This window comes from Carcharhinus amblyrhynchos, chromosome 11 (assembly GCF_965287045.1).
Source record: "Carcharhinus amblyrhynchos chromosome 11, sCarAmb.v2.hapA, whole genome shotgun sequence".
NCBI classification, from domain to species: Eukaryota; Metazoa; Chordata; class Chondrichthyes; order Carcharhiniformes; family Carcharhinidae; genus Carcharhinus; species Carcharhinus amblyrhynchos.
This window is the reverse complement of record NC_137334.1, coordinates 48,049,260-48,076,554: the sequence shown is the minus strand read 5'-3', so window position 1 is coordinate 48,076,554 and position 27,295 is coordinate 48,049,260. Positions and strand designations below refer to the sequence as shown.

Here is a 27,295-nt window from a genome sequence, read left to right as displayed (position 1 = left end):
AGGGTGGCACAGTAGCACAGCGGTTAGCACTGCTGCCTCACAGCACCAGGGATCCAGGTTCAATTCCCGGTTTGGGTCACTGTCTGTGTGGAGTTTGCATGTTCTCCCCATGTGTGCATGCGTTTTCTCTGTGTACTCCGGTTTCCTCCCACATTCTGAAAGATGTGTTGGTTAGGTGCATTGACCCAAACAGGCACCAGACTGTGGAAACTAGGGGAATTTCACAGTAACTTCAATGCACTGTGAATGTAGGCCTACTTGTGAATGATAAATTAACTTTATTTATCTATTCCCATTCTATTCAGGTATTTATCCAGACGCCCCTTAAAAGTCACTATCATACCTGCTTTCATTACCTCCCCTAGCAGCAAGTTCTAGGTACCCACCACCCTGTGTGTGAAAAACTTGCCTTGTACATCTCCTTTAAACCTTGCCCTCTGCACCTTAAACCTATGCCCCCTAGCAATTGACTCTTCCACAATCCACTCTGTCCATGCCTCTCATAATCTTATAGATTCTCCCATCCCACACACCATGGGAGAATCTAGCAAGAGCCAAAGCAGAAACCCATTGGCATAAAATTACATCCGATTTTCCCAATGATGGATTAATGGCAGATCAGTCTTCCTGCTGGCAGGTGGCATGAATGTCATATGCATTCAATTGTAACTCATGTATGCTCATTAAAAAAGCTGCCTGCTGGAATCGCATCAAGCCTTCCAATTTTGTGTTACACCAGCGTAAAATTATATCAGTCAATTACTCAACTGCAAAAGTGTGATGTGCACGTGGCTGTCCTCAGCTCATGAGAGAGTCTGAGGTGAGTGCAACATAGCTTTTCTTCCATAATGCTACACTGATCCTGATGCACTGCAACACCATTCTGCTGGGACAGACCAGTTCCTGTCCTCCACTGTCATGCCAAGGGGGCCTTTATAGATAGCACCTCAGTTCACCAGAGACATTGACTAATTTTTTTTAATTTCAAAAATATACTTTATTCATAAAAAATCTCAAATAAACCATTACAAACTGCCATATCTAAAAATTATAAACAGTGCAGGAAAAAAGTCATTTTTACATTCCTATAAATCTTATTTACACAAAATTACAGTCATTACATTTCAAAACTTAAAACCATATGCATACCTCAGATTTTACTGTGTTCAGTTATTTTTCAGATTGGCACACAGTTATGCAGACCGAGGGTATTCTGCAGTTCCTGGGCCCTCGGTCTGCCGCTGTTGAAAGGCTTTACAGTGTGGCTTTTTCCCATCGTGCCTTTGCGGTGGCTGCCCCAAGCTTGAGCGTGTCTCTCAGCACGTAGTCCTGGGCCTTGGAATGTGCCAGTCTACAACACTCGGTCAAGGACAATTCTTCCAACTGGAAGATCAGCAAGTTTTGGGCGGACCAAAGTGCATCCTTCACCGAGCTGATGACCTTCCAGCAGCAGTCGATATTTGTCTCGGTGTGCGTCCCCGGAAACAGCCCCTAGAGCGCAGAGTCCTGCGTCACTGAGCTGCTCGGGATGAACCTCGACAAATACCACTGCATCTCACTCCAGACCTTCTTTGTAAAGGCACATTCCACAAGAAGGTGTGCGACCATCTCATCACCCCCGCAGCTGCTTTGAAGGCAGCGCGCAGTGATGTTGAGACCTCGAGCGTGCATAAAAGATCTGACGGGAAGTGCCCTTCTCACCACCAGCCAAGCTAGGTCTTGGTGCTTGTTTGAGAGTTTGGTGATGAGGCGTTTTGCCAGATGACACCGACAGTCTGCTCAGGGAACCATTCGACAGGGCTTCAAGGACGCCAAGCGCTGACTGCTGCTTGATCGCCATGTGGTCAAAGGTGTGTCTGTGGAAAAATTTCTCCACAAAGGACAGGTGCTGCGGTACGGTCCAACTACTTGGAGAGTTCCGCAGCAGTGTGGCCAAACCCATCATCCGCAACACTTGGTACAGGTAGAGCCTCAAAAAGCACTGGCCATTGCTGTTAGCGAACCGAGGATCTATGCACAGCTTGATGCAGCCGCACACAAAGGTGGCCATCAGGATGTCAGACTCATCGGCTAATTTCTTTGCAATCAGTACTTAAATGGTTAAAATAAACATTGAGTAAAATTTCTCTATCCTCCTAAACCTTTCAACAAACCCTGTTACAGTTAGAGTTGGACTGATAGGACAGAGGAATCATATTTTAGCTCTCCTCATGTAGTCATAACAACATTTAATGAAATAAATGATACACATATAATTTAGCGAACTGTTAATACCAAAAAACATAAATTGAAATAACGTGACAACACACTGGACCAGCTTTAGTTTTACTTACCTCATCAGTGAATCCAATGATTCTGAAACAATGTTGAATGGCTTCAAATTGCTCTCTGTATGAGTTGTTGGTTAAGATGTCCTGCATAATTGTGCCTTTTTCATTATCAATATACCTACTCAAGCACAAAAGAACCATGCTAGCACAGAATTTTAATTTTGAAAATATATAAATCTTAGAATGCAGCTAAAAGTTAAGAGCAAAGTAAACAATTAGACAATCATTTATTATTCACAGCTAATTTTAAAGCAGTTTACCTGACTTGCATTGACCAAAGCATTTAGTGAATATAGTGCTAATGGCTTTGTATTTTTATATCTGCACTGTATAGAGTATTTTTTTAAACACTGCTATTTTTATTGGCATTGTATCCATAATTATGAAATTTTTATTAGCATCTAATTTTGCAAAAGAATATTGGAGGTTGTTTATTCTTTATGTTGAATGTGATTTTGAAGTGTGCCAAATACACTGTTTCATGACTGAAATAGTACAAAATGAAAGACCAGTCAGATCAGTAGGTACCTGAAAATATCTGCTAATCTTGATACAACCAAATGCTAATGACAGGGGACAATTGCCTCAGCATGTTCCAGGTCAACAGAGCAGTGCTTTGCCATAGGGAGCAAGAACATCTCAAACAGCATGATGCATAGGGACAGAACCGCTTGGGATTAGCAAGGCTACCACTTCCCTCAACTTTACTTCATTCTTCACCAGCACTGCAATATATGCTCATCCACTGTCCGTGTGAAGGAGATCAGTTAACAGCTTTCTGTCAGCTTTCATCTCCATTCCCACTGAATAACACAATAATGCTGTCTATGCCACCACACTTATGTATTTTGCAAAGTATAGAGGACTGTATACCCAACCAAAAGACCATACAGCAATCAGCAAGTCAGCAGATTTGTATTGCAATGTTTGACGTTGTGAAAGACATGAATGATTCAAACATAGCAAGGCTTTCAATTGTATACTGCATCTTGGCTGTGTCTCCTGCTGTAAGAATTCATAAGACACAAGGATAAAGCTGTAAAGTTATGTTAAGTTTTGGCATGGATGAGCTATAAATATGGAACAGTATGACAAGAAAAGTTTTACAATATGGAATCTTAGGACACCCATCTAGTACATGATAGTATTGCTATGTCTTATCTCACCAATTTAATAATCTATACTGAGATTATAGTCAGGTTCCAATTTGCAGAGGGCTCCATCTTGTAATTAAACTACAGTGCAAAAAAGTGCTTACTGCAAACAGTAACCCCAAATGCTCCTCTCACCGTCTCGCCAAGTTTCTGTTCAGTGTATTTGCTGGGGGCTAAAGTAGCCAAACTCCTTTCTGTCCAACTCATCCATCTCACTGCTGACACTGTACACTCTGCCAATGGGTTAACTCTGGGAGCCATTGTTTTATTTTACTTTTTAACAACATTTTTATGAACATTTTCACACGGGATAAACCATACTGAAATTTCAAATTTCACTTCTGCTAGGAGCATGTTATATTATTACATACTCTGCTTGTCATGCACTCAGCGTGATTCGGCTAACCTTGACAGAAGACCACTAACTCGGGCACAATGCATGATCAGAGGTCAGAATCAATTAGTGTTAGCCACCCTTTGCAGATGTGTTTAATTAACCAATGAACGTAAATGGGTGTTCTCTGGTGTAATGAATAATAATAGTGTAAGAACAATAGATAGGAGAGAGACTGGTAACATATTGTAAGAGGAGAGAGAGAGGAAGACAGAACAAGCAAGACTGAGAAGCTAGTGTATATCTTGTAAGAAGTACAACTGAAGGAACTCCTAATAAATAAAGCTGTACGTTTATACCCAAGACCTATGAAATCTCAGCAAATTCTTGAATCTAACAATTCTGGCATCAACAGGATCACCAATTGGATCTCAACTTGAGATGCACCCATGGATCTATCAGCGCTGAGAGGTAAGAACCCCCTTATCAAAGGTTCTTCCAGTTATGTGACTCTAAGTCAGCCATTCGTGCACTTCCACATTCGCTGAATAACTCATCCAGAGATTTTGGCTCAAGGCCCCATACTGAGTGCACTTTTTTGGATAAAGGCTAGCCTATGGTCGTTATTGACCTCAATAGGCTTGAGACCCCCTTTTTAATATTCAGAGTTAAAGATGTCAGGAAAGAAGAGTAAAAGTCGCTTACTCACTGTGGAAGAGAGTGGCACGGCCCCTCCAGAGGTAACAGAGCAAGGAATGATGCACCAACTGAAAGAGTTTGCAGAACAGCATTTCGATTTACCAAAAACATTCGTTAAAATTGAACAGAAGTATGGAACCTCCAAGGAAAAGTGAACCTTGGATGATATTAAGCGAACATGGGGAAAGCTAAGAGATTACTCAGCAAGGACTGTATTTGCCTGTCCCTTGCCGCGATGAGTCATCTTAGACAGCAAAATAAAACTATATATAGATCGTTCATAATCAATATGGCCTCTGTTCTGGAAAGGGTAGCGAATGATGCCTTTTTGGCATTGGCTAAGATTAGCAACGAGATGGTAGCTATCCGTACAGTAGTCCTCCAGAAACGAATGGTGCTAGACTTTGTCTTAGCAGCTAGGGGGGCAAATCATGCACTTTAATTGGCTCTGAATGTTGTATCTATATACTTGATAATTCAGAAACAATCACTAATTTGGCTGGTCATATCTAAAAGGAAATCGAGGAACTCAAACAACCTCCATCATCTACCTTATGGAACTGGGCTTCAGGATGTTGGGTTCCTAGTGCAAGGAATTGTGGTTTTCTTGGTGTTTTTATTAGTTTTATGTCTTGTCTTTTTGGTTATCAAATACTGTTGTAAGTAAATGATTGGTAATGCTTCAGAAAACTTTAAGCTTCTCCCTATTATATCGGTTTCCCCTCACATCAACACCTGTGTCTGTATTTATACATAATCCAGCCCAGTATGTGTGCTAGCTAAGTTGTACCTTTCCTGCTGATGAAGGCTGCTCCACAAGTCCTGGGGCCATCAAAGATAGATGGAAACAATTTTGTAATATATGCTCTTGCATGCTTAATTCTTCTGTGAAGTGTCAGGAAAAATCAAAGGGAGTAGATTTGTTCCCGTGATCTATGAGGCATCTGAATTCTTGAATCTAACAACCCTTAATACCCTTCTACATGTCTCCCTACAAAATATCCATTTACTTGTGATCAAGGCCCTTACCATCTATAAAATTACTACGAATGATTGCATCAATATCATGGCCTAACTGAGGGATGATGACATCTTTTCCCTAATTCAATCCTCCTCACTTGGCTACGCCTTCCCTTTTAAGACCATCATGGTGGTGTGGTGCATTTCATCAAATCGCACCTCTGTTACTATTTGCACCTTTGAGCATATCACCTTGTCCCATGCTTCAGTTAGTGCTTATCAAAGTCACAAATGACATCCCATGTGACTGTGATTAAGATAATCTATCCCTCATCCTCCTTCTCAACCTGTCTGCAGCCTTTTACACAGTTGCCCACGGGGACCACTTCCAACACCTCTCCACCACTGTCCAGCTGGGTGAGACTGCTCTCACCTGGCTCCATTCTTATGCACTCAATTATAGCCAGAGGATTGCTTGCAACGCCTCTCTTTCCATTCCTTAACTGTTTGGTGTTCCACAGCTCTACCTTCCCACCACCTCTCTTGACTCCTCCACTGTTGCTAACTTATCAGACTGCTTGTCTAATATTTGGTACTGGATTTGGTACAGACTTTATTCAATTAACTATTGGAAAGACTGAAACCATTGTATTTAGTCCACTCTCCAAATTCCGTTCTCTGGCTACCAACTCCATCCCTCTCCATTGGAACTGTCTGAGATTAAACTAGACTGTTCATAATGTCATATTTGACCCCAAGATGAATGTATCCGACCCCACATCTGTAACATCATTAAGACCCCTATTTTCACTTCCATTATGTTGTCCAACTCTGCCTCTCCTCAGTTCATTTGTTAAAAGCCTCATTCATGCATTTGTTATCTTTAGGCTTGACTTTAGGGCACTCCTGGTTGATCTTAAACATTTTACCCCCTGTAAATTTGAGGTCATCCAAAACTCTAATTCCTTACACACAAAGTCTTGTTCATTTATCACCCTTGTGCTTGCTGATCAACATCTTGACTGTAAAATTCTCAATCTGTTTTCAAATTCCTCCATAGTCTGGCCCGTTCCATTTCAAAGTCATCATCTCCAGTGCTACAACCCTCCCAGATATCTATGCTTATCTAATTCTGACTTCTTGGGTATAGGATTTGAACTGTTCCACCATTGCTGGCCAGGCCTTCAGCTATCAAGACTGTAAGCTCTAGAATTTCCACCCTATATCTCTCTAGCTTTCTATCACACTTTTCTCTTTTAAGGCACTTCTTAAAAACTTACTTCTTTTACCAAATCTTTGGCCATTTTACCTATTATATCCTTGCGGGTCTCAGTGTTATATTTTGTTCTATAATGCTCCTGTGAAATGCCTTGTGACATTTTATCATATTAAAGGCACTTTATGAATATAAGTTATTATTGTTACACAAACTTTTAACTTTTCTCTAGACCCAAGTGGACAAGCAGTTTTGTGTCTTAGACCCATTATCGACACAGCTGAATTATAACCATAGATCACTCAGCCACCAATACCACAAAAGCCACAGGAGAGAAATTGCAACGACAGACCTGAAGAATACCCAATATGAGGGTTCAGACTTCATTTAAGTGAGAGTAATAGAGCCAGGGAATGCAGAGTTTCCCAAGCTGCTCCCAACTAAATTGAAAAATGAGGGCCTCAAACAGGCATTAGATCCTATTTTTGTACATGCAAGGGGCTTAACACCTGTTTCAAGCACAGATCCTGGATGCTTTTTTCTGCTTTCACCACATGGTGGGTAATGCAGTTCATTATGTATTCTGGCCTTAATGCCCTCCTGCAAGTTGGATACTTTGGCACCTGCTTGATGCCTACAAAATAAGCACAAAGTCAAATAATTTCTAGGCCAGTAGGTTTCTAAATGATGAGTTAATATGTTATTGTAAACCAATGTTAACGGTTATAGGAGGAAATGCAATGTAATGGCATAACCACATTCATATCTTAAAGATATTGCGGACAGCACTGAGTTTGGTGATCACTTCCTGCCAGGTATGTGTGCTGTTGCCCTCTGCAGACGTGCCCTGGGTTCAATGTAGCTGCTCACACAGTGCGAGCTAATAGTATTCATGAGACATCTTCACTGTGTCTGGCAAGGCCAGATCATTATTCTGCTGAAACAGGATTTGTGCTTTACAAGATTTTATAAGCAAGGATTGCAGAGTTATCCCTTGTAGTTTTGACCCTGACTAGTCTGTAGAAACGACATTTAAAACAACACAGTGGCAGTCCAGTTGTGAAGAGCAGGCATCAAATCTGGAAAGGTGCAATCTTGCAGAAATATCATTGGGAAGAAATTAAAGAAAATAGAATAAAGACAGTCAACGAGAAGAGACATTTATTCTGTATAGCTGCCAAAATACTACTCTTGAAATCTCCATTGAACTTGTTATTAAGAAAAGAGTAGGTTCACCCAAAGAGTATATGGGTTCACCCTCCTAGTCACGTTTCAGATGACAGTCAGAACAGGGACTTCAGTAACATCAGACATCATAACCAGGAGCTCAACAGAGAGCAGGTATTGGGCAGGCGAGGTCTAAGTGGTTAACCTTGTCTGACATCAACAATGTGAGCCCTGGACTGTGTCCTTTTGCAATTTTCTTAAGCTTTAGCTGGCCTCAAAAGTATTTTTTTAAATTCAAGAACTTACATCTTTGGATCTCTTCTAGGTTCAACTGTTCTTTCACCTAGCTTCATCTGACAGGTGAGCCAAAATATTTCCCCACTCAAGCCACTAATTAATACAGGTTGTGTCATTGGGGCCCATTCTCATGTTTACTGGCTTTGTGCAGGTGACTTTCCTGACTATGCAGGAAAGCAGATGAAATTTGAATACTTTAGAAAGGAAGTGGGAAATAAGGGGCACTGACTGCTCAGCTGATGTTTGCCAGGGGGGCAAGATTAACATCCTCCATGAGACAATATTTCCCAACCAAATTCCTCACCCCCTTCCCCCACCCTCCCGCTTTATTGTTGTAGTCTGCCAGTAGGTATAATATAAATTTAACTCTTTTGACTTCCATTTTGGAGTCATTCTGGGGTAATACTATAGCCGTTGAAAAAACAGCAGAGACTTTAGCTCCTAAACTACTGGTCTTTATCTATTAATCCTTGATCTTTTTGTTTTCTTGTCAATGCTCCTAGCTAACAAAAGGATCCTGTCAGCTCATGTTAACCCATCATTTTCTTCCAAATGCCATTTAACCTGAAATGCATTTCCTGCAATTCTTTTTATTTTAAGAAATTTCACAGAACTCATTCTCGGAGATCTACCCGGAGCCAACTGTCACCCTGAGAAACAAAATGGATTGGATGACTTTCATGACTGGACAAATTGTTCTGAAGCTTTACTGATTTCATACATTATATTGCTTATTCAGTGAAAAACTTTGTCTACATAACAACAGTCAATGCATTTCAAAGTGTTTCATTATATGTGAAGGGCTTTGAAATGTTTCTGAAAGATGTGACAAACCTAAGTATTTCTTTCATTCACACTATTACCAAATGCAATAGTTCTGTCATAACCAATGTAGCAACTGAAAGAGACTGAACATAAGGTATTGTTCAATGCTCGATAGATCACATTTTAAATGAAATCAACATCCTAATGTTATAAAGTACTGCACAATTACTCACCGTGGAGGTTTATTTTCAGCAAGCTTATATTCTGCCAGTTTTTTCTGATGATAGAGACCAGCATAGATGTAATAAAAAATGTGAAAGTTCTTCTCACTTCTGAAAATAAATTATGCTAATATTAAAGCAGTTCATCGATTCTTCTGGTTAACTTTTAAAGTCTAAAATCTAATAAATACCATGAAGAAAAACTAGTTTTCATAGAATCATACAATCCCTACAGTGCAGAAGGAGACTATTCGGCCCATCAAGTCTGCACCAACCACAATCCCACCCAGGCCCTTTTCCCGTACCCCTACATATTTACCCTGCTAATCTCCTGACACTAAGATCAATTTTGAATGGCCAATCAACCTAACCTGCACATCTTTGGGCTGTGGAGAAAATCGGAGCAGCCGGAGGAAACCTACGTAGACACAAGGAGAACGTGCAACCTCCACACAGACAGTCATCTGAGGCCAGAATCAAACCCGGGTCCCTGGTGCCGCGAGGCAACAGGGCTAACCATTGTGCCACCGTCAGCCGGGAAAGGTACGATTCCCGCTACAGCTACAGCCAATCCCAACCCCAAACCCCAAAATTTTAAAATTCAAATTCTCATAAATAAGACTCCCTTTGTTTACATTGCTGATGCAAGCTAGCATTATCATTTTAACAATAAAATCAAGGGGAAGGCACACAATATAGAATACCACTGTAAAAACACAGATTTACGCAGCATACAGCAGACTAGTTGCGCCTGTCCAAATTCTTGTTAATGCAATATAGATATATTATCACTGTCCCAATTATTTCTGAAAGCTGTGTCTTTCCCTGTTTCATATTTTATACAGAGCCAGGCTCGCTAATGACATGGAAATTTCCAGCGTGAGGCTGATTATGTTGTAATAAACAGCTTGGGAAAGGCACGACTCCCACTACGGTGTCCCCTCCCCTGACATTTCCCATTTCTCAAGCAGCATACCTGGCCCGGAAAATCTCATCCTATATATCTGAAGTCTTCAGTCTGTCTGATCAGTCACATCCTTCAGCACCTTTCTACTAAGGCAATACTCCCATCCCTTGTTTTAACTCCAAGTGTTATCTCACACTTCTCAATTTGATAGATTTTTGTTAGGCAAAAGTATTGAGGAGTACAGAACCAAGTTGTGTAGATGGATTAAGATACAGATCAGCAGTGATCTAACAAACAGGCTCAAGGTGCTGAATGGCCTATTCCTATATTCCAAATTCAATTAAATTTTCTCCGACTTGTTGTGCCTATTCTGTGAATCTCTGTCCTCCTGAAGACCTTTAGAGTCCCGAATAACAAACTTTGATGTCCTGTTTCATATGTGAAAGTCCAAAACATCTACAAATGTCAAAAACAAAACTGAACCCACCAATGATCAAATGCACAACACTTTTACTCTTCGTTAATTTGAACAGCTATGTATCCTTACTCGTAGTTTTCAGTCATGGAACCAGCTATTTTTTCAGATTTGAAATGAGTGAAAAATGAGGTAGATCAGGAAGTTCCAGCAGTAATACAAACCAAGAGCCTAAACTCAGGTAGAAATGAGGAAAGAAGAAAACCAAGTATTCAGGAACTGCATAAAAATAAGCTTCAGCAAGAACTAGAAAATGATCATTCACAAATGAGGACAGTCCGGGTGGGATTTTATGGCCTCATTCGAGCGAGACTGGAAATTCCCACCTGAGGTCAATGGACATTTCCACGTTCCGTCCTTTGCCATCTCGGATTTCATGATGGGCAGGGCAGTAGAATTCTAGCGACCATGTCCAAATGTAACAAAAGCTGTGCAATATTCAGACTTGAATGACAAGTGGCAAGTAACATTCACGCCACACAAGTGCCGGGCAAAGTCAAGCTCCAACAAGAAAGAATCTAACCATTGCCCCTTAGCATTCAATGGTATTATCATCACTAAGTTCCTCAATATCAACATCCAAGGGGTTACCATTGACTACAAACTGAATTGGACTAGCCATATAAATATTGTGACTAGCCGAGCAGAAGAGGCTAGGAATCCTGCAGCAAGTAACTCACCTCCTGAGTCTCTGAACCCTGTCCACCATTCACAAGGCACAAATCATGAGTGCAATAGAATATTCTCCACATGTCTAGATGAGTGCAGCTCCAACAGTACTCAAGAAGTTTGACACTATTCAGGCCAATGCAACCCATTTGATTGGCACCCATCCACAAATATTCACTCCTTCCACCACTGGTGCAATGACAGTCATGTGTACCATCTACAAGATTCACTGCAAGAGCTCATCAAGGCTTGTTAGACAGCACCTTCCAAACCCACAATTGCTATCATCCAAAAGGACAAGAGCAGCAGATGGGAACACCACCACTAGGAAGTTCCCTTCCAAGCCATTCACCATTCTGACTTGGAAATGCATTACTGTTCCTCCATTGTCACCGGGTCAATATCTTGGAACTCCCTATCTAACTGCATTGTGTATGTGTCTACACCACATGGACTGCATGAGAAGGCAACTTACCACCACCTTCACAAGGGCAATTAAGGATGGACAATAAATACTGGCATAGTCAATGATGCTCACCTCCCATGAACTGTTAAAAAGTCTTGCAGAATGGAAATATTTGGGCATTAAGAAGGAACAAAAGAGTACATTTCAGAATACTGTCAGCAACAAAATGAAATTATTCTTATAAGATTATTTCATGATCATCATAGAAGCAGTAGCAATGCAAATTTGGTGCATATCAAAGTGAGATTAGTGCTGCAGAACACAATAATTGCCCATTATGACAACCACTGTCAACATCAAATATGCTCAGTTTAGGTACAGATGGCCAATTTCAGTATTAACAAAAGTCCTTCATGCATAAGAATTGTATGCACAGTTGAGGAAAATGCTGATTGATAGATAAAATGAAAGAATGTATTTAAACCTAGAGATTACATACGCAGGTTGCTGAATAACTCTTGACTTTTCTAACAAGTATTCAGAAATCTTGGCTCCCATTACAGCCCCTGTTGGAGTGAACTTCATTTCCAGATATTTCCCAAATCGACTGGAATTATCGTTGATTGCAGTGCAAGCATTTCCAAAGGCTTCCACAAGTGGATTAACTTGAAGAATTTTCTCTCGCAGAACACGGTTATTAGCCTGCAATATAAGGCACCTATGCATTAGCCAAAACATAAATCTCATTAAAAACGTTATTAAAAACAAGTTTTGCGATTATTGTATAGTTCTCTCTTGCTTTCATCTTTGTACAGCAATGACCACAATGCAGAACTGCTGGGGAAAAGCAGTTACAACAGTTAGCACCATAAGTGAGAGATCAGAGTGGCAGGAATAGATGATAGGTTATCATCTGGAATGATAATAACAGTCGGTACATATTTGACCACCAACAGGTTTATTAGCAGCAGGTTCATAAGCAGCAGGAACAGGGTTAATTGCCCATCACATGTGTCAGAACAGGCATTGGTAAACATCAGAAATCAGGCTTCAGGCCTCAAGTGGCCAATGAATATTGACACAGGAAATCAGTATGTATGGAAACAAAACAAAGATCATAACGTGTCAAAAGTACAAAGTTTCAAATTTTGTATTTAAATACAATTTCATATGATCCTATAATGCTGCATTTTCACCATTACAGTTCTGTCCATTTCAGAGATGCAGTACATAAGAAATAGGAGCAGGAGTAGGCCAACTAGCCCTTCGAGCCTGCCCCGCCATTCAACAAGATCATGGCTGATCTGTCGTGGCTCAGTTCCACATTCCCGCCCTCTCCCCATAACCCTTAATCCCCTCTCTCATCAAAAACCCATCAACCCGCGTCTTAAAAATATTTAGCGAGGCAGCCTCCACCACTTCAACAGGCAGAGAATTCCAGAGATTCACCAGCCTTTGAGTGAAGAAGTTATTCCTCAACTCTGTTCTAAACCGCCCCCCCTTTATCTTGAGGCTATGCCCCCTAGTCCTACTATCCTTTCTGAGCGGGAAGAGTCTCTCCACCTCTATCCTATCCATCCCATTCATCATCTTATACGTCTCAATGAGATCTCCCCTCATTCTTCTAAACTCTAACGAGTACAAGCCTAATCTATTCAGCCTCTCCTCATAGCTCAACCCCCTCAACTCCGGCATCAGCCTAGTAAACCTCCTCTGCACTCCCTCCAAGGCCAAAATATCCTTGCGTAAGTACGGCGCCCAAAACTGCACACACTACTCCAGCTGCGGCCTCACCAATGCCCTATACAGCCGCAGCAAGACCTCCCTACTTTTATATTCAATCCCCCTCGCAATGAAGGCCAGCATCCCATTCGCCTTCCTGACCACCTGCAAGCTGGGTTTTTGCGACTCATGCACAAGGACCCCGAGGTCCCTCTGCACCGTCGCCTGCTGCAGTTTTTCTCCACGTAAGTAATAATCCTTCCTACCATTATTCCTACCAAAGTGGACCACCTCGCACTTACCAACATTAAATTCCATTTGCCATTTCCTGGCCCATTCGCCCAGTCTATTTAGATCCTTCTGTAGACTCTCCTCACCCTCCGCACAATTTGCCTTTCCACCAATTTTGGTGTCATCAGCAAATTTCGACACCCCACACTCGGTTCCCTCCTCCAGATCATCTATATAAATGGTAAATAGCTGAGGCCCCAGCACCGACCCCTGGGGCACTCCACTAGTCACCATCCGCCAATCCGAATAGCACCCATTGACCCCCACTCTCTGCCTCCTATTTGACAACCAGTCCTCTATCCACGCTAACACCCTACCCCCAACTCCATGCCCCCTGACCTTCTGTAATAACCTCTCGTGAGGTACCTTGTCAAACGCCTTCTGAAAATCCAGAAAGACCACATCCACCGGCTCTCCTCTACCCACCGCCCTAGACACATCCTCATAGAACTTCAGTAAATTTGTCAGACACGACTTCCCTTTAAGGAAACCGTGCTGCATCTGCTCTATCAAGCAGTTCCCCTCAAGATGCCTCGCTATTTCCTCCTTGATGACGGATTCTAACATTTTACCTACAACAGACGTTAAACTAACAGGCCTATAATTCCCCGCCTTTTGCCTGGCACCCTTCTTAAACAACAGCGTAACATTAGCCGTTTTCCAATCTTCCGGCACTTCCCCGGAATCCAGCGACGTCTGGAAAATAACCACCAAGGCATCCACTATCACCTCCGCCATTTCTTTCAGGAGCCTCAGATGCATTCCATCCGGTCCTGGGGACTTGTCCACAATTAGCCCCTCCAGTCTGTCGAGCACCACCTCTCTAGTAACAGTAATGTCATCGAGACCCTCCAGTCCTACCACCTTTCCATCTCTAACATCCGGCAAATTATTCACGTCCTCCTCCGTGAAGACAGAAACAAAAAAGTTATTCAAGACCTCAGCCATATCCCCATCCCCTACCACTAAGTCCCCCTTCTCATCCTCTAAGGGACCAACGTTCACCCTAGCCAGCCTCTTCCTTTTTATATATTTATAAAAACTCTTGCTATCCTTTTTTATATTAAGCGCTAGCCCAGCTTCATAGTTTCTCCTACCCTGCTTTATCAACTTCTTTGTCAATCTTTGTTGACATTTAAACCTCTCCCAATCCTCTTCTCGCCCACTACTCTTAGCTACTCTAAACGCCTCCGCTTTTAATTTAACACTTTCCTTCACCTCCTTCGTTATCCACGGCTTATTACCTCATTACTTACATTAAAATGATTTAATTTTAACAGTTATTATAGCAAACATACCTTTCCCAGATAGGTTAAGTGTTGAACAATCAAATGTGCGCTTTCTGTTTTCCCAGCACCACTTTCTCCACTTATGATAATACACTATAATGGTTAACACAAACAACAAACAAGATCTGGTTAATAGTCAATTCTTAAATTCTGCAATCATAGCACACAAAACTTTATAATAATGCTCTTTCTAAAGTGCTGCACAATTAACTCAAAACGGAAACTGCTTTTATTGTTAAACTGTAACTAAGAAGAGATCTTAAACTTCCAATAAAGTTGTTGATTGAAAAATGTCATCTTAATAAAACAAATGTTGAGCTATTTTGTTTTAAGAAATCTTAAGACAGCACCACCTCAACACCTTTTCGATGAATTTGTAACAAAACACATTACTTCAAATAATTTTTTAATGCAGATTAAGTTTAGGCTTAAATGCCTAGTTCCCGATGCAGTTAGCCAACTGCTCAATGAATTGACAGCTCATAATTCTGTCAGGTTGACAGACCTACATAGTTATTCATAGCTGCTTGCACAATGTACCACACAGTGTCATGCTAAAATTTAAAGCGATGTGGCCAGCTAACTATAGATGAAGGGGAAGGAAGGGGGAATTTTAGAGCTTTTAAGCAGACTCAAAATGTATTTTCCCTGTGAGGTTCAGAATCCTGCTTTCATGCTCAAATGAGTCAGAAGTCCACTCTGTGAGAGAAACAGTCTATCACCTGTGATTTTCTTTAAATTGACCAGACAGCAAGCTTGCCAATCAATTTAGGTCAGAGGGTGGGCTCTTGAAGCTGAAAGGCTGATTCAAAGCCCTCCAGCTTAGAATGAGCAGCAGGATGCCATGGCAGGTAAGTGAACCCACCCTCCAGACAATAATTGGCCAAAATTGGTCTCTCTTCAACTTTCAAATTTAAAATACAAAGGCTTTTGCAGTCAATCACCTGGGAGGGAGGAACCCTTGCAGCATGACCTGTGACTACAACTGAACCCAGGTAGGCAGGAAGGCTGTTTCCAAGAGACTGCTCTTTCCCCCAACAAGAGTCTTTATTTAACTGGTCATTCACAAGGTTAAGTGCCTTCCCAATGGAGCTGGGGAACCACCACACTGACTGGTGGCAAGAATTTCCAAGCCCACCCACCTCCTTTCCTGTCCCCATCAGGGGTTAAAAATTCAGTCTCATATTTTTGGCTTAAATATGGAGGGGCTGGTGAGGGTTAACCCTTTGTCATTCCAGTGTTTCCCTCTGAAAGGATACCTGCTCATGCATGGCAAGAAGTAGTACCAGTTTCTATGCTGTGTACACTATCCGAAATATCAGAGACCAGAAGTGAACACATGCTTCAAATAATATGGAACAATAAGACTATACAAATGTACCATGTATTGGCAAACAGACCAAAATGCATGCTATAAAGAGTTACCTGTCAACCTGCTTAATATTTTGGGAGAGAAATTAATTTGTGTATCATTGTTGCGCAGATTTATGTAAATACCCCTGGGAGCAGGCAGTGCTGCAGACTGATACTTCCACATCTGGCTTGGTGTGCTTCACTGATATTATTAAAGAATTTAGATTGGGCAGGCAGAGGGCCATTGTCTGCCTCCTTTGGTTAGTCAACACAAGTCTGGCAGTATTGCTAGAGTAAAAAGTCTGACAACACTAGGTTTTAGTCCAACCGATTTGTTTGATAATACTCAAGCTTTCGAGGGGACTGTCTCTTCGTCAGGTGAATGGAGAGTTCTGGCCTCAGACAGAGCATATAAAGCACAGACAGTTTAGAGATTACTGATTAATCAGTAATCTCTAAACTGTCTGTGCTTTATATGCTCTGTCTGAGGCCAGAACTCTCCATTCACCTGACGAAGAGGCAGTCCCCTCGAAAGCTTGTGAGTATTATCAAACAAATCGGTTGGACTAAAACCTGGTGTTGTCAGACTTTTTACTGTGTTTACACCAGTCCAACGCCGGCATTCCCACATCATGACCAGTATTGCTAGAATCAGCACTATGCAAAAAAATGTTTCCACATTAATGTTTATCCATGCCAAATCTCACACCGATCTGTGGCTCTGCCCAAAGCATCACATGCATATCCATATCAAAACAGAATGCACATTCAATATGGCAATATACTATTCAACGTCATGCCATACTTGCACCTTCCAAGGTTATCTCACCTCACATCATTGTAACACCGCCTAGTTACTTGTGTATGGTTCTTTACTAGTTGGCCTATGGATTGGTACAAGTGAACGTGTTTTTCTCATATTAACATCAGAAGACTACATTGCTACTTTTACAAGAGGACATTTCCATTCATAACAATTGAGGAAGAAAGATCAAAGGAAAGAAGAAGAAAAACATGCCATCAGCAAGACTATTCAGGAATCTCATGACAGCCCAGAGGTTAAAAAATAATTTATATAACCCGAATACAGAGTAACTGAAAGGTGACTCCGAGGACTTTGATTGTCCCTTTTATTTCATGAAACATAGTGACATACATTCCCAATGAATCCAATCATCACATTTCGTTTAGCAAGCCCATAAAATAAACTTCAGTCAAAATAAATTAAATGTGCATTTGATTAATTTTTATTCATTTTGAGGCTTTAACTCTTTAGATAAATAAAACAACCAGCCTGGGAGTTGATTATCTATCCTAACCAGTCTCCATCTCTCTCATTTGTCTTTTGAGTCTGATGGAGTGAAAGATACGTATGAGGCTTTTCATGCTACCACTTCACAGTATGCTGCTGAGGATAGACAGGTCAGGCAGCAGCTGGACTGAAACACAGCTGCAAAATGATCAGTCTGACATTTTAAGTTGTAGCTCTGGCAGGTGTTTCAACACTAAAATTTAATTGAACTAAAATAATAAAGAAAACTAGCTGATTTCCCCTGGCCTTACACGTGGATAGTCCAGGCCAATGTGAATATTTCAGGTCAAACAAGATTTTAGAATGAGGAAGAAGGATACCAATGAGGAGAAGGGAGAGAATAATGCAAATAGCATGGGCTTTCTCCACAGTCACTGGGATCTTGCGTTTTCTTGCAGAAGTTATACTACACTTTGGGTTGGGTTAAGTTTCTTCTATTAAAGAATCATCCTGTGGTTAAAGATAATAATTGTACACCATTCCACCAGGAAATGATGGAACTCGTTCATCTGGTGAAGCTGCAGCTATTACATCCACGATATGGTACCCTTTGGATTAATTTTCATTACATTTGCAGTTCACTTCTATCAATCATTGGTAAGCCACCAAAGAGAGAGTTGAAAGGGAATTGGATGTACTTGCACAACTGCAGGATCAGCTGGGCCAAGAAGACGCCCCAACTGGTTTTCATTTTGGATAAGACTATTGGGAAATAGCCTTCATCTAACATAGTTTACAGCACTTGGTGCACCAAGTGATTGAACTATTGTACAAAAAGAACAATCGAACGACTATTTAGTAATACTTAATACTACTGTTGGACATTTTGGGATGAACACCACTGCAGAACATTTTTGCTCTTAAGTTTTGAAATTAAATTCAAATGGTGCCATAAAAATGGTAAAGTGCACATATTTACTTTGGATTTGTATAGGATTTAATTGGATTGTTTAATTTTTCAATGTTAAATAGATTATTGTGTGTTAAAAAAGTTAGTACTAGGGAAAGGGAATCTGTTGAAGAGGAAAAGAGGTTCAAGAATTCAATAAAAAGCATGGGAAAAGATTTCTGAAGAGATGTAGTTATATGGTAAAGGAGTGATATAGATGATGAGAAAGGGGGAGAGTTATACTTACTAAAATGCAAATGATTGGGGTGATTATTATTAAAGGGGAAAAGATCCAAGTGTTGCATTTGTGGGGTAGCCACAGCAGGGGCAGGGGCCTTGGTGAAAATGGATTGGCAACCACTGAGCGGGTTTAAGCAAGAATTGTAGCTATCATCTGGGGATTGTGGAAGGGTTAGAAATTGTGTTCATTAAGAAAGACAAGGAAAGAATTTTCTCAACGTTAGGGGAAAGTCAACTTGGTTCTGACATTAAAACTTTCAGCTGGGAGTGCTCAAAAGTCTGGGCCATGACCTAGTCCATAGTTAACCAACAAGAGGGGCAGTAATACAACAGCAAACTGATTGCCATTGTCCTCTCCCCAGGACAAAACTGCTTCAAAAATTGACAGGGCAGAATTTTTAGGACGTGATGGGAGCAGAGATGGGCAGGCAGGGAAATCTGCAATACAAACTGACAGTTAACCAATTCAGTTTGTTAAAGATCAATTAAAGCCCAGTGACAGAGGCCAACAATAATTTTCCTGTTGGCTTCTAGGCCTCAAAGAAGCGGCCAAAAGTAATCTGAGGGCCAGAGTTCCAGGCAGGTTCAGAGGCCCACCTACCTCTCTTGATTCAGATGTAGTGCAAGTCACCCAACGGAGGGGTGCACCTTCTCCTGATGGCATTTTTACAAGGTTGGAGAAAGGTACCTCTATTTTGAAGCAACTTCTTCCTGACCTGAGAAGACACTCTGCTACATCTTCAATATAGAAGATCTCGTATTGGCCTTTCAACTTCAAGAACCCACACATGGTCCTTAATTGGACAGCGAGCGTGTCCTCTGGCCAATAATTGGCCAATTGAATGAAAACTGCTGGCAGGTAATGGTCCCTCACGCAGTGCACGCTTCTGAACTGCATTTGAGCCTGACAGCAGGGTCCTGAATCCCACAGGAAAATTCCGGTCCATTCTTATTAAACCTACTCATGTTTTACATGCGGAAGCAGTGGTGTCGTGATGTTGTCACTGGACTTGCAATCCAGAGACCCAGGACAAAATCCCAGGATCCGGATTCAAATTCTACCATGGCAGGTGGTGAGATTTGAGTTCAATAAAAATCTGGAATTAAAATCCAATGATGGCCATGAAACCATTGTTGATTGTTGCAAAAACTCACCTGGTTTACAAATATCTTTTAGGAAGGAAATCTACCATCCTTACCCAGTCTTGGCTACTCCATTGCCACAGCCATGTGGTTGATTATCAGTTTTGGGATGAGCAATAAATGCTGACCCGGCCAATGATGCTCACGTCCCATAAAATGAATTAATTATCCTGTGCGTGCAAAACTATAGTTAACTTGGACTTTACTGATGTTAATGTTTGCAATCTGACTCTTACCTGATCTTTGCTAAAAGTTGCCATTCCTTGATATGCAGCATCTGCAGTGGCAAAAATGTGTGGAGGATTTGAACAACGCTTGACACCATGATAAAGCTTAGAAAACTGAAAGAAAATATTGAATCACATGAAACATCACAAAATTTATTGTGCAAGGATCATTACATTTCATATGACATATGTAATCCATTTTACCTCTCTGAAGCATTTATTAATCCATGTGTATTATTTGCCTTCATGGTTCCTACAGTTAATTTAGTTCATTGTATGTGTGTGATACAGAATATTTCTGTGGGATATAATAAAATGTTGTACGAATCTAGCTTTTTGACAGTTTAGGTATACCGAGTTCTTTCTCTCCACCAATATATTTATCTTCTTCTAAAGCCACTGACCCTCTCAACATTATAGGGCTAAACCTTACCAAAAAATGGTAGAGAAACAGGTTAGTTTTCTCCCCAAATCTGCCAAAAAAATCAAGGGGGCATGTTTTAAACTGTCATACAGGGATGGAGCCTCAACACAGCAGCAAAACCCAGCTGCTCCGAGATCAGGATGCCCTTTAAAAATGACTCATAATCTGAGTAAATTCCCTCCCCAACCCCGATCGGAGTTGACATTTCTCTACTTTCCTCCCCAGTCATCTGCCTCTTCTTCCCAATATCAATAGTCTCTTCCTCCCTCCATCCCCAATAATTGGCACCATCCTCCACTTACCCGGCTCCCCCGCCATCTGAGCTGGCACCCACCTCCACCCCCACTCTACGAACGGCCATTGTCAGCATCCCCAGCTCCTCTGTCCACTCCCAGTCACCACCATATCAAAATGATTTCTCCCCCCACCTCCAGACAAAGCAGCTCCCATTGGGGCTCACCCTTTGGCACAGGTTGGCAGTGCCAACCTGTATCAAGAGACAGCATGAGGGGGCATTGTCAGGGCACATGTATCTCTTCCCTGGGAGTTATATTTACCTTCATGTCCTGGGGAGACCCCCACGACAGGTTTACATCTAGGTGAGCCTGTTGGTGACATGTCATATTGGCGTGGTGTCAATCTACAGCTGGGAAGATGATATCTATCGAGGGGCAGCTTAATAACATTTAAATACATTCAAATTCAGGTAAAGCAGATTTACGCCAATAATGATGTCGCCGACAAGGATGATCCGAAATCGCATTCTCACCGGCATTCAAGTATTTACATGGATGGCAAGTGTGGTCTCAAGACTGCACCCCCCCAGCCATAGTGTATGTTGCAACACCATGTCCAAGTCAGCAAGATCAACACTGGGTGCCAGAGAAATATCTGATAGTAGTGGTACCATAGCCCTAAGCAGAGACTGGGGGTGACACTTGGGAATTTCCTGATTGTGCTACCATAAGATCACTGTGTCATTTTGAAAACTTACCTCTGGAGTGTAAATTGGCAAGTCCTGGAAAGGGTTTAAAGCAATTAAAATGTCCCCAACGTAGGTGTATATCTGTAACTCTGAGTACCTTGTCTGTAGGCAATATATGATGGTTTCCTAAAATATGACAAAATATGAAATTTTAAAACGTGCTTCTGATGAAGATATTGTTCATTTGCTGAGCTGAAAGGAAAAATAAACTGGATATTCCACAAAAAGCCATATAAAGTTATGATAGAGTTAGAACAATTAAGAGTATAATCTAACAATATTATTAGAGGTTCAAAGGGAACAGAAAAATAAGGAACTGTTAGAATTTTAGATTTTTAGAAAATTATCTTTCTCTTGACCGTGTCAAAGAATGAACCTAATTCTCTTCATTCTTGAAGGTGCTCTTATCCTGTAATCAGGCCTTGCAATGTGAATACTCAAGATGCAGTGATACTCCATTAGCTCAGCTGGCTGAGTGGCTGGCTCATGATGCAGAGCGATGCCAACAATGCAGGTTCAATTCCCATACTGACTGAGGTTATTCATGAAGGCCTGCCTTCTCAATCTTGCCCCTTGCCTGAGGTGTGGTAATCCTCAGACTAAATCACCACCAGACAGCTCTCCCTCTCAATGGCGACAGCAGCCTACAGTTATCAATGGTGATTTTACCTTATCTTTACAAGCAGCATACATTTCCACAGTTGATTTGAATTAATCGATACAGACAAAACATATAAATAATTCTAACTCCCATGAGATTCATGAAAGATGGCAAAAAGCATTTCAAAAGATCTATGACTCCAAAATCTGTCATCTCCTTTGCTTCCTTTTCCATATGTTAGCTGCACATCTGCAATTAACATGCATAGCCACGTTTGCCTAAACAGGTAATTAGAATCTCTGCAACCCTGCACTCCATCAGAAAATACCAAGTCATCATCTCCCACACTGTCACTGACCTCATCTATCTCACAGATCTTCCCTCTATGGCCTCCAAACTCAAAGGCCTGGATTTTCACGATAACAGAGAACCTCTCCACTGTTGCAAAATGGCTGAAGAGGGCAGAATCCAGAAGTGTCACCCCACAAACATGGCACATACAATTCTCCTCAAAAAGCACAGGCATGTGCTTTTCAAGGAGGCAGCTGTCCACTGAAATCAGCAGCTGCCTCCACTCATGTGATTTTGATGCAAGAGGAGGTTGAAATCTGACATGTGCAAATTACAGCAGGTCCGAACTTCGTGGATTCATGTGGATAGCTAGGGTACACTTTTGGAGAGTTAGGGTACACCTTTTGGAAAAGGCCTAGAGATACTTTTGGGAGAGACCTCGTGCCACTTGGGATTGCTAAAATTAGGCATGAATGTGCATAAAGAGTGTGTAAACTCATCAAAACCGTGAAGCACTGTCAAAAGCAACCATCAAAAGTGTCAAGATGAAATTTTAAGAGAAGCTGTCAAATGTTAGATAGAACATAGAACAGTACAGCACAGGCCCTCAATGTTGTGCCAAGCTATGTCCAAACCCAAGATCAAGCTATGCCACTCCCTATAATTCTGGTGTGCTCCATGTGCCTATCCAATAGCCACTTGAAAATTCCTAAAGTGTCCGACTCCACTATCACAGCAGGCAGTGCATTCCACACCCCAACCACTCTGAGTGAAGAATCTACCTCGGACATCCCTCCTATATCTTCCACCATGAACTTTATAGTTATGCCCCCTAGTAACAGCTACATCCACACAAGGAAATAGTCCCTACACATTACTCTATCTATCCCCCTCACCATCTTATAAACCTCTATTAAGTCGCCTCTCATCCTCCTCCGCTCTAAAGAGAAAAGCGCCAGCTCCCTCAACCTTTCCACATAAGACCTACTCTCCAAACCAGGCAGCACCCTGGTGAATCTCCTCTGCACTCTCTCCCATGTTTCCACATCCTTTTTATAGTGAGGTGACCAGAACCGAACACAATATTCCAAATGTGGTCCTCACCAACGTCTGGTATAAGAACATAAGAAATAGGAGCAGGAGTAGGCCATCTAGCCCTTCGAGTCTGCCCTGCCATTCAATAAGATCATGGCTGATCTGTCATGGCTCAGTTCCACATTCCCGCCCTCTCCCCATAACCCTTAATCCCCTCTCATCAAAAACCCATCAACCCGCGTCTTAAAAATATTTAGCGAGGTAGCCTCCACCACTTCAACGGGCAGAGAATTCCAGAGATTCACCACCCTTTGAGTGAAGAAGTTCCTCCTCAACTCCGTTCTAAACCGCGCCCCCTTTATTTTGAGGCTGTGCCCCCTCATCCTACTATCCTTTCTGAGCGGGAAGAGTCTCTCCACCTCTATCCTATCCATCCCGTTCATCATCTTAGTTGCAGCAAAACCCCACAGCTCTGAAAATCAAACCCTCAAACCCCCGAACACACTATAAGCCTTCTTCACAGCTCTATCCATTTGAGTCGCAACCTTCAGAGATCTGTGGATCTGTTCCTCCACATGCCTCAGAACCCTGCCATTGACCCTGTAATCAGCATTCAAGTTTGTCCTACCAAAATGAATCACTTCGCACTTATCAGGGTTAAATTCCATCTGCCACTTTTTGGCCCAGCTCTGCATCCTATCACTGTCTCTTTGCAGCCTGCAAGAGCTCTCCACCTCATCCACTACTCCACCAATCTTGGTGTCATCAGCAAATTTATTAACCCACCCTTCAGCCCTCTCTCCCAAGTCATTGATAAAGCATTTAAAACTCCTGCCCTTTAACTTCTTTGAAGAAACTGTCTGGAATGTTAAAAAAAACTTATTATTTAACAGTTGACATAAGCCTCAAAGTTTCCATTATTGGCTTATTGCTGCATAACTGATTTCACAACTGTCCAATATCATAGTTTCACGACTGCAACCGGTTATGAGCTGTTTGGTGTGGGACTATGAATTCCAAAATTTGTTTTCATGAGGGTTTATGCAACTTAATGAAATAATATAAAGGGAAATTTAGCTGATGGAGTGTAGATGTAGCAAATGGATTTTCATGAAGGAGAGTTTTTTAAAACATTGAGCAGAGGTTTGGTGGAGGATAAAAGTGGAGAATCTAGTGAAAACCAAGAAGTCAAAAACCCGCCAGCATAAAAATCACACTGCGATTCTCATCATGGCAGGCCAGTCTTCTTGCTGGCTGGTGGTGTGTGTGTGTGTGTGTGTGTGTGTGTGTGTGCGCGTGCGTGCGTGGGGGGGGCATCTCAAGGGGCAAAGGGTGCAATGTGGAAGGAGAATTGAGCAAGGGGGGGTGGGAAGGGCAAGGACTCATAATGGCAGGTAGAGGGAATGGAGATAGATGAAGATGAATAATGCAAGGCAGAGGGGAGACTGAATAGTGGGAAGCCAGATGCCAACATGGCTGCATGAAAAGCTCATAAGCAAGTGAGTCAAAAGAGTCATTGTTAACTAGTAAGTGATGCACAAGCACTTCAGATGTGGTTGGTAGAGTCCAAGTGAGGCATGGGCACCTCGCAGATGATGGGCTTGGGGTGGGGAGTGGGGGAAGAGGATGGTAAAATTGAAGAATACACTTTTTCTTGAGGCTGCTAGCTTTTTTCGCCTGGGTTGCTGAAATCCTGCACAAATCTGGTGATGACAGTTGGGCTGGAGAAAGTGATACGAGTGTGTTGGACTGGTATTTAAATATGGCGCCAGAACCTACAAACCATTAACTGATGGCAGCTATAACACCAGGTGACTTGGTGGGAAACTTACCTGTGCATAATTAATGAGCCTCCAAGCACAGCGTCTGGCTCAGAATCCTGCCATCTGGTCAGTGAGAAAGGTGCTGCCAGAGCCACCACGATCTTACAACCTCATCCCACCCTACTTTTGGCGAGGTAATGTGATAATATCAGGCTGGAGGCAAAAATCAGGTTCGCACTTACACCCTGGCAGTACCTGCCAGACACCCCAGTGGATAAGGCAGGCCCACCGGGCACCCTGGTTGCCCATCAGGCACCATAACTGAGACTCTACCTCCCCTGCTGGCAAGAATCGCATCCAGGCACTGTTTTTGCACTAAGATGCCATAAAATTGCATCTTCACACTTGCCCATAAAACAAGTCTGAAGCCCTACAGTTTTCTTGCTCATTCAGTACTTAGAATTATTTTTCATAGAATTCCCTCTTTAGTTTCAAGAACAGAGAATGCTGTCAGTTGGGCAAGATTTTCCCAATATAAAGGGCCGTGGAGTATACAGCATAGTTTGGCATAGGCTATAAGAAGGGATGTTAGGGGGCTGGGTAGAGGGGCATATGATAGTATGGAGGTAATGGGGGGGCCATGGGATGTGGGTAAAATGGCACAGATTGGCTTGGAGGCTATGAGGGCTATAGGGGCTATGTAGCATAAGGTGACATGGATAGGGTATGGGGAGGTTGTAGGGCATGAGAGTTGAGAGAGTGAGGGCTAGAGGCCTGCTAAATTTTTGGTTTTTTTTAAAACTTTGATACAATGCTAGTGCACCCTTCTGACCAGCTTGCCTCACAACCATCATCCTCTACACTCATTCCAGGATCACCCAGCCCAAATCCCAGAGAAACATATCTTAGTGAGGAGCTGAAGGGAATCAACATTAGTAGAGAAATGGTTTTGGGGAAATTGATGGGATTGAACATGGACAAATCTTCAGGTCTTGATAATCTTCATCCCTGAGTACTTAAGGAAGTGGCCCCAGGAATGGTAGATCCACTGGTGGTTATTTTCTAAAATTCTTTGGACCCTTGACTGGTTTCTACAGATTGGAGGGTAGATAATGTAAGCCTGCTATTCAGAAAGGGAGGTAGAGGGAAACAGGGAACTATGGATCAGTGAACCTAATGTCAATATTGGGGAAGTTGCTAGAGTCCGTTATTAAGGGTTTCATAACTCAGCAATTGGAAGGCAGTGGTATAATCAGACAAAGTCAGATAGATTTACGAAAGAGATATCATGCTCGTCTAATCTACTGGAATTCTTTGAGGATGTAACTAGTAGAGCTGACCAAAGAGAACCGGTGGTTGTGGTTTATTTAGACTTTCAGAAGAATTTTGACAAGGTCTTACATAACAGACTACTATGTAAAGCTAAAGCACATGAGACTGCAGGTAATGTCTTGAGATGTATAGAAAGCTGATTAGCAGATAGGAGGCAAAGAGTTGGCATAAATGAATCTTTTTCTGATTGGCAGTCAGTGACTAGTGGGGTTCCGCAGGGATCTGTGCTAGGATCCCAACTGTTCACATTATATATTAATGATTTGGAAGAGGGAACTGAATGTATCATCTCCAAATATGCAGATGACACAAAGTTGGGAGGGAGGGTGAGCTGTGAGGAGGATGCAGGGATGCTTCAGTGTGATTTGAACAAAGCATACGCATGGCAGATGCAGTATGTGGGTAAATGTGAGGTTATACACTTTGGTAGCAATAATAGGAAGGCAGATCATTACTTAAATGGATGTAAATTGAGAGAGGTGGCTACTCAGCAAGACCTTGGCGACCTCATGCATCAGTCACTGAAAGGGCACAGGTACAGCAGGCAAATGGTATGTTGCACTTAATGGCGAGAGGAGTTGAGCATAGGGAGAGGGATGTTTTGCTGCAACTCTATAGGGTGTTGGTGAAGCAACATCTGGAGTATTGTGTACAGTTTTGGAGTCCTTATCTAAGGAAGGAGGTCCTTCCTATAGAGGGGGCACAGCGAAAGTTTACCAGGCTGATTCCTGGGATGGCAGGTCTATCATATGAAGAGAAACTAAGTCAGTTAGAATTATATTCAATGGAGTTTAGAAG

General features: G+C 42.0%; 1 protein-coding gene across 7 annotated transcripts in view; it reads right to left on the bottom strand.

Annotated features, from left to right (window-relative positions):
• myo3b (myosin IIIB) overlaps positions 1 to 27,295 on the bottom strand; it is a 542,791-nt gene that overhangs the window by 345,930 nt on the left and 169,566 nt on the right. For 6 of the 7 annotated variants that reach the window (XM_080199029.1, XM_080199032.1, XM_080199033.1 and 3 more), the window contains 6 exons: positions 21,485 to 21,601; positions 20,076 to 20,180; positions 14,912 to 14,995; positions 12,100 to 12,302; positions 9,156 to 9,254; positions 2,334 to 2,448 (listed from right to left, as the gene is read on the bottom strand). In XM_080199029.1, the coding sequence (XP_080055155.1) occupies positions 2,334 to 2,448; positions 9,156 to 9,254; positions 12,100 to 12,302; positions 14,912 to 14,995; positions 20,076 to 20,180; positions 21,485 to 21,601 (723 nt within the window). The remainder of the gene's footprint in view (positions 1 to 2,333; positions 2,449 to 9,155; positions 9,255 to 12,099; positions 12,303 to 14,911; positions 14,996 to 20,075; positions 20,181 to 21,484; positions 21,602 to 27,295) is intronic. The other variant, XM_080199034.1, reaches the window with a different exon arrangement.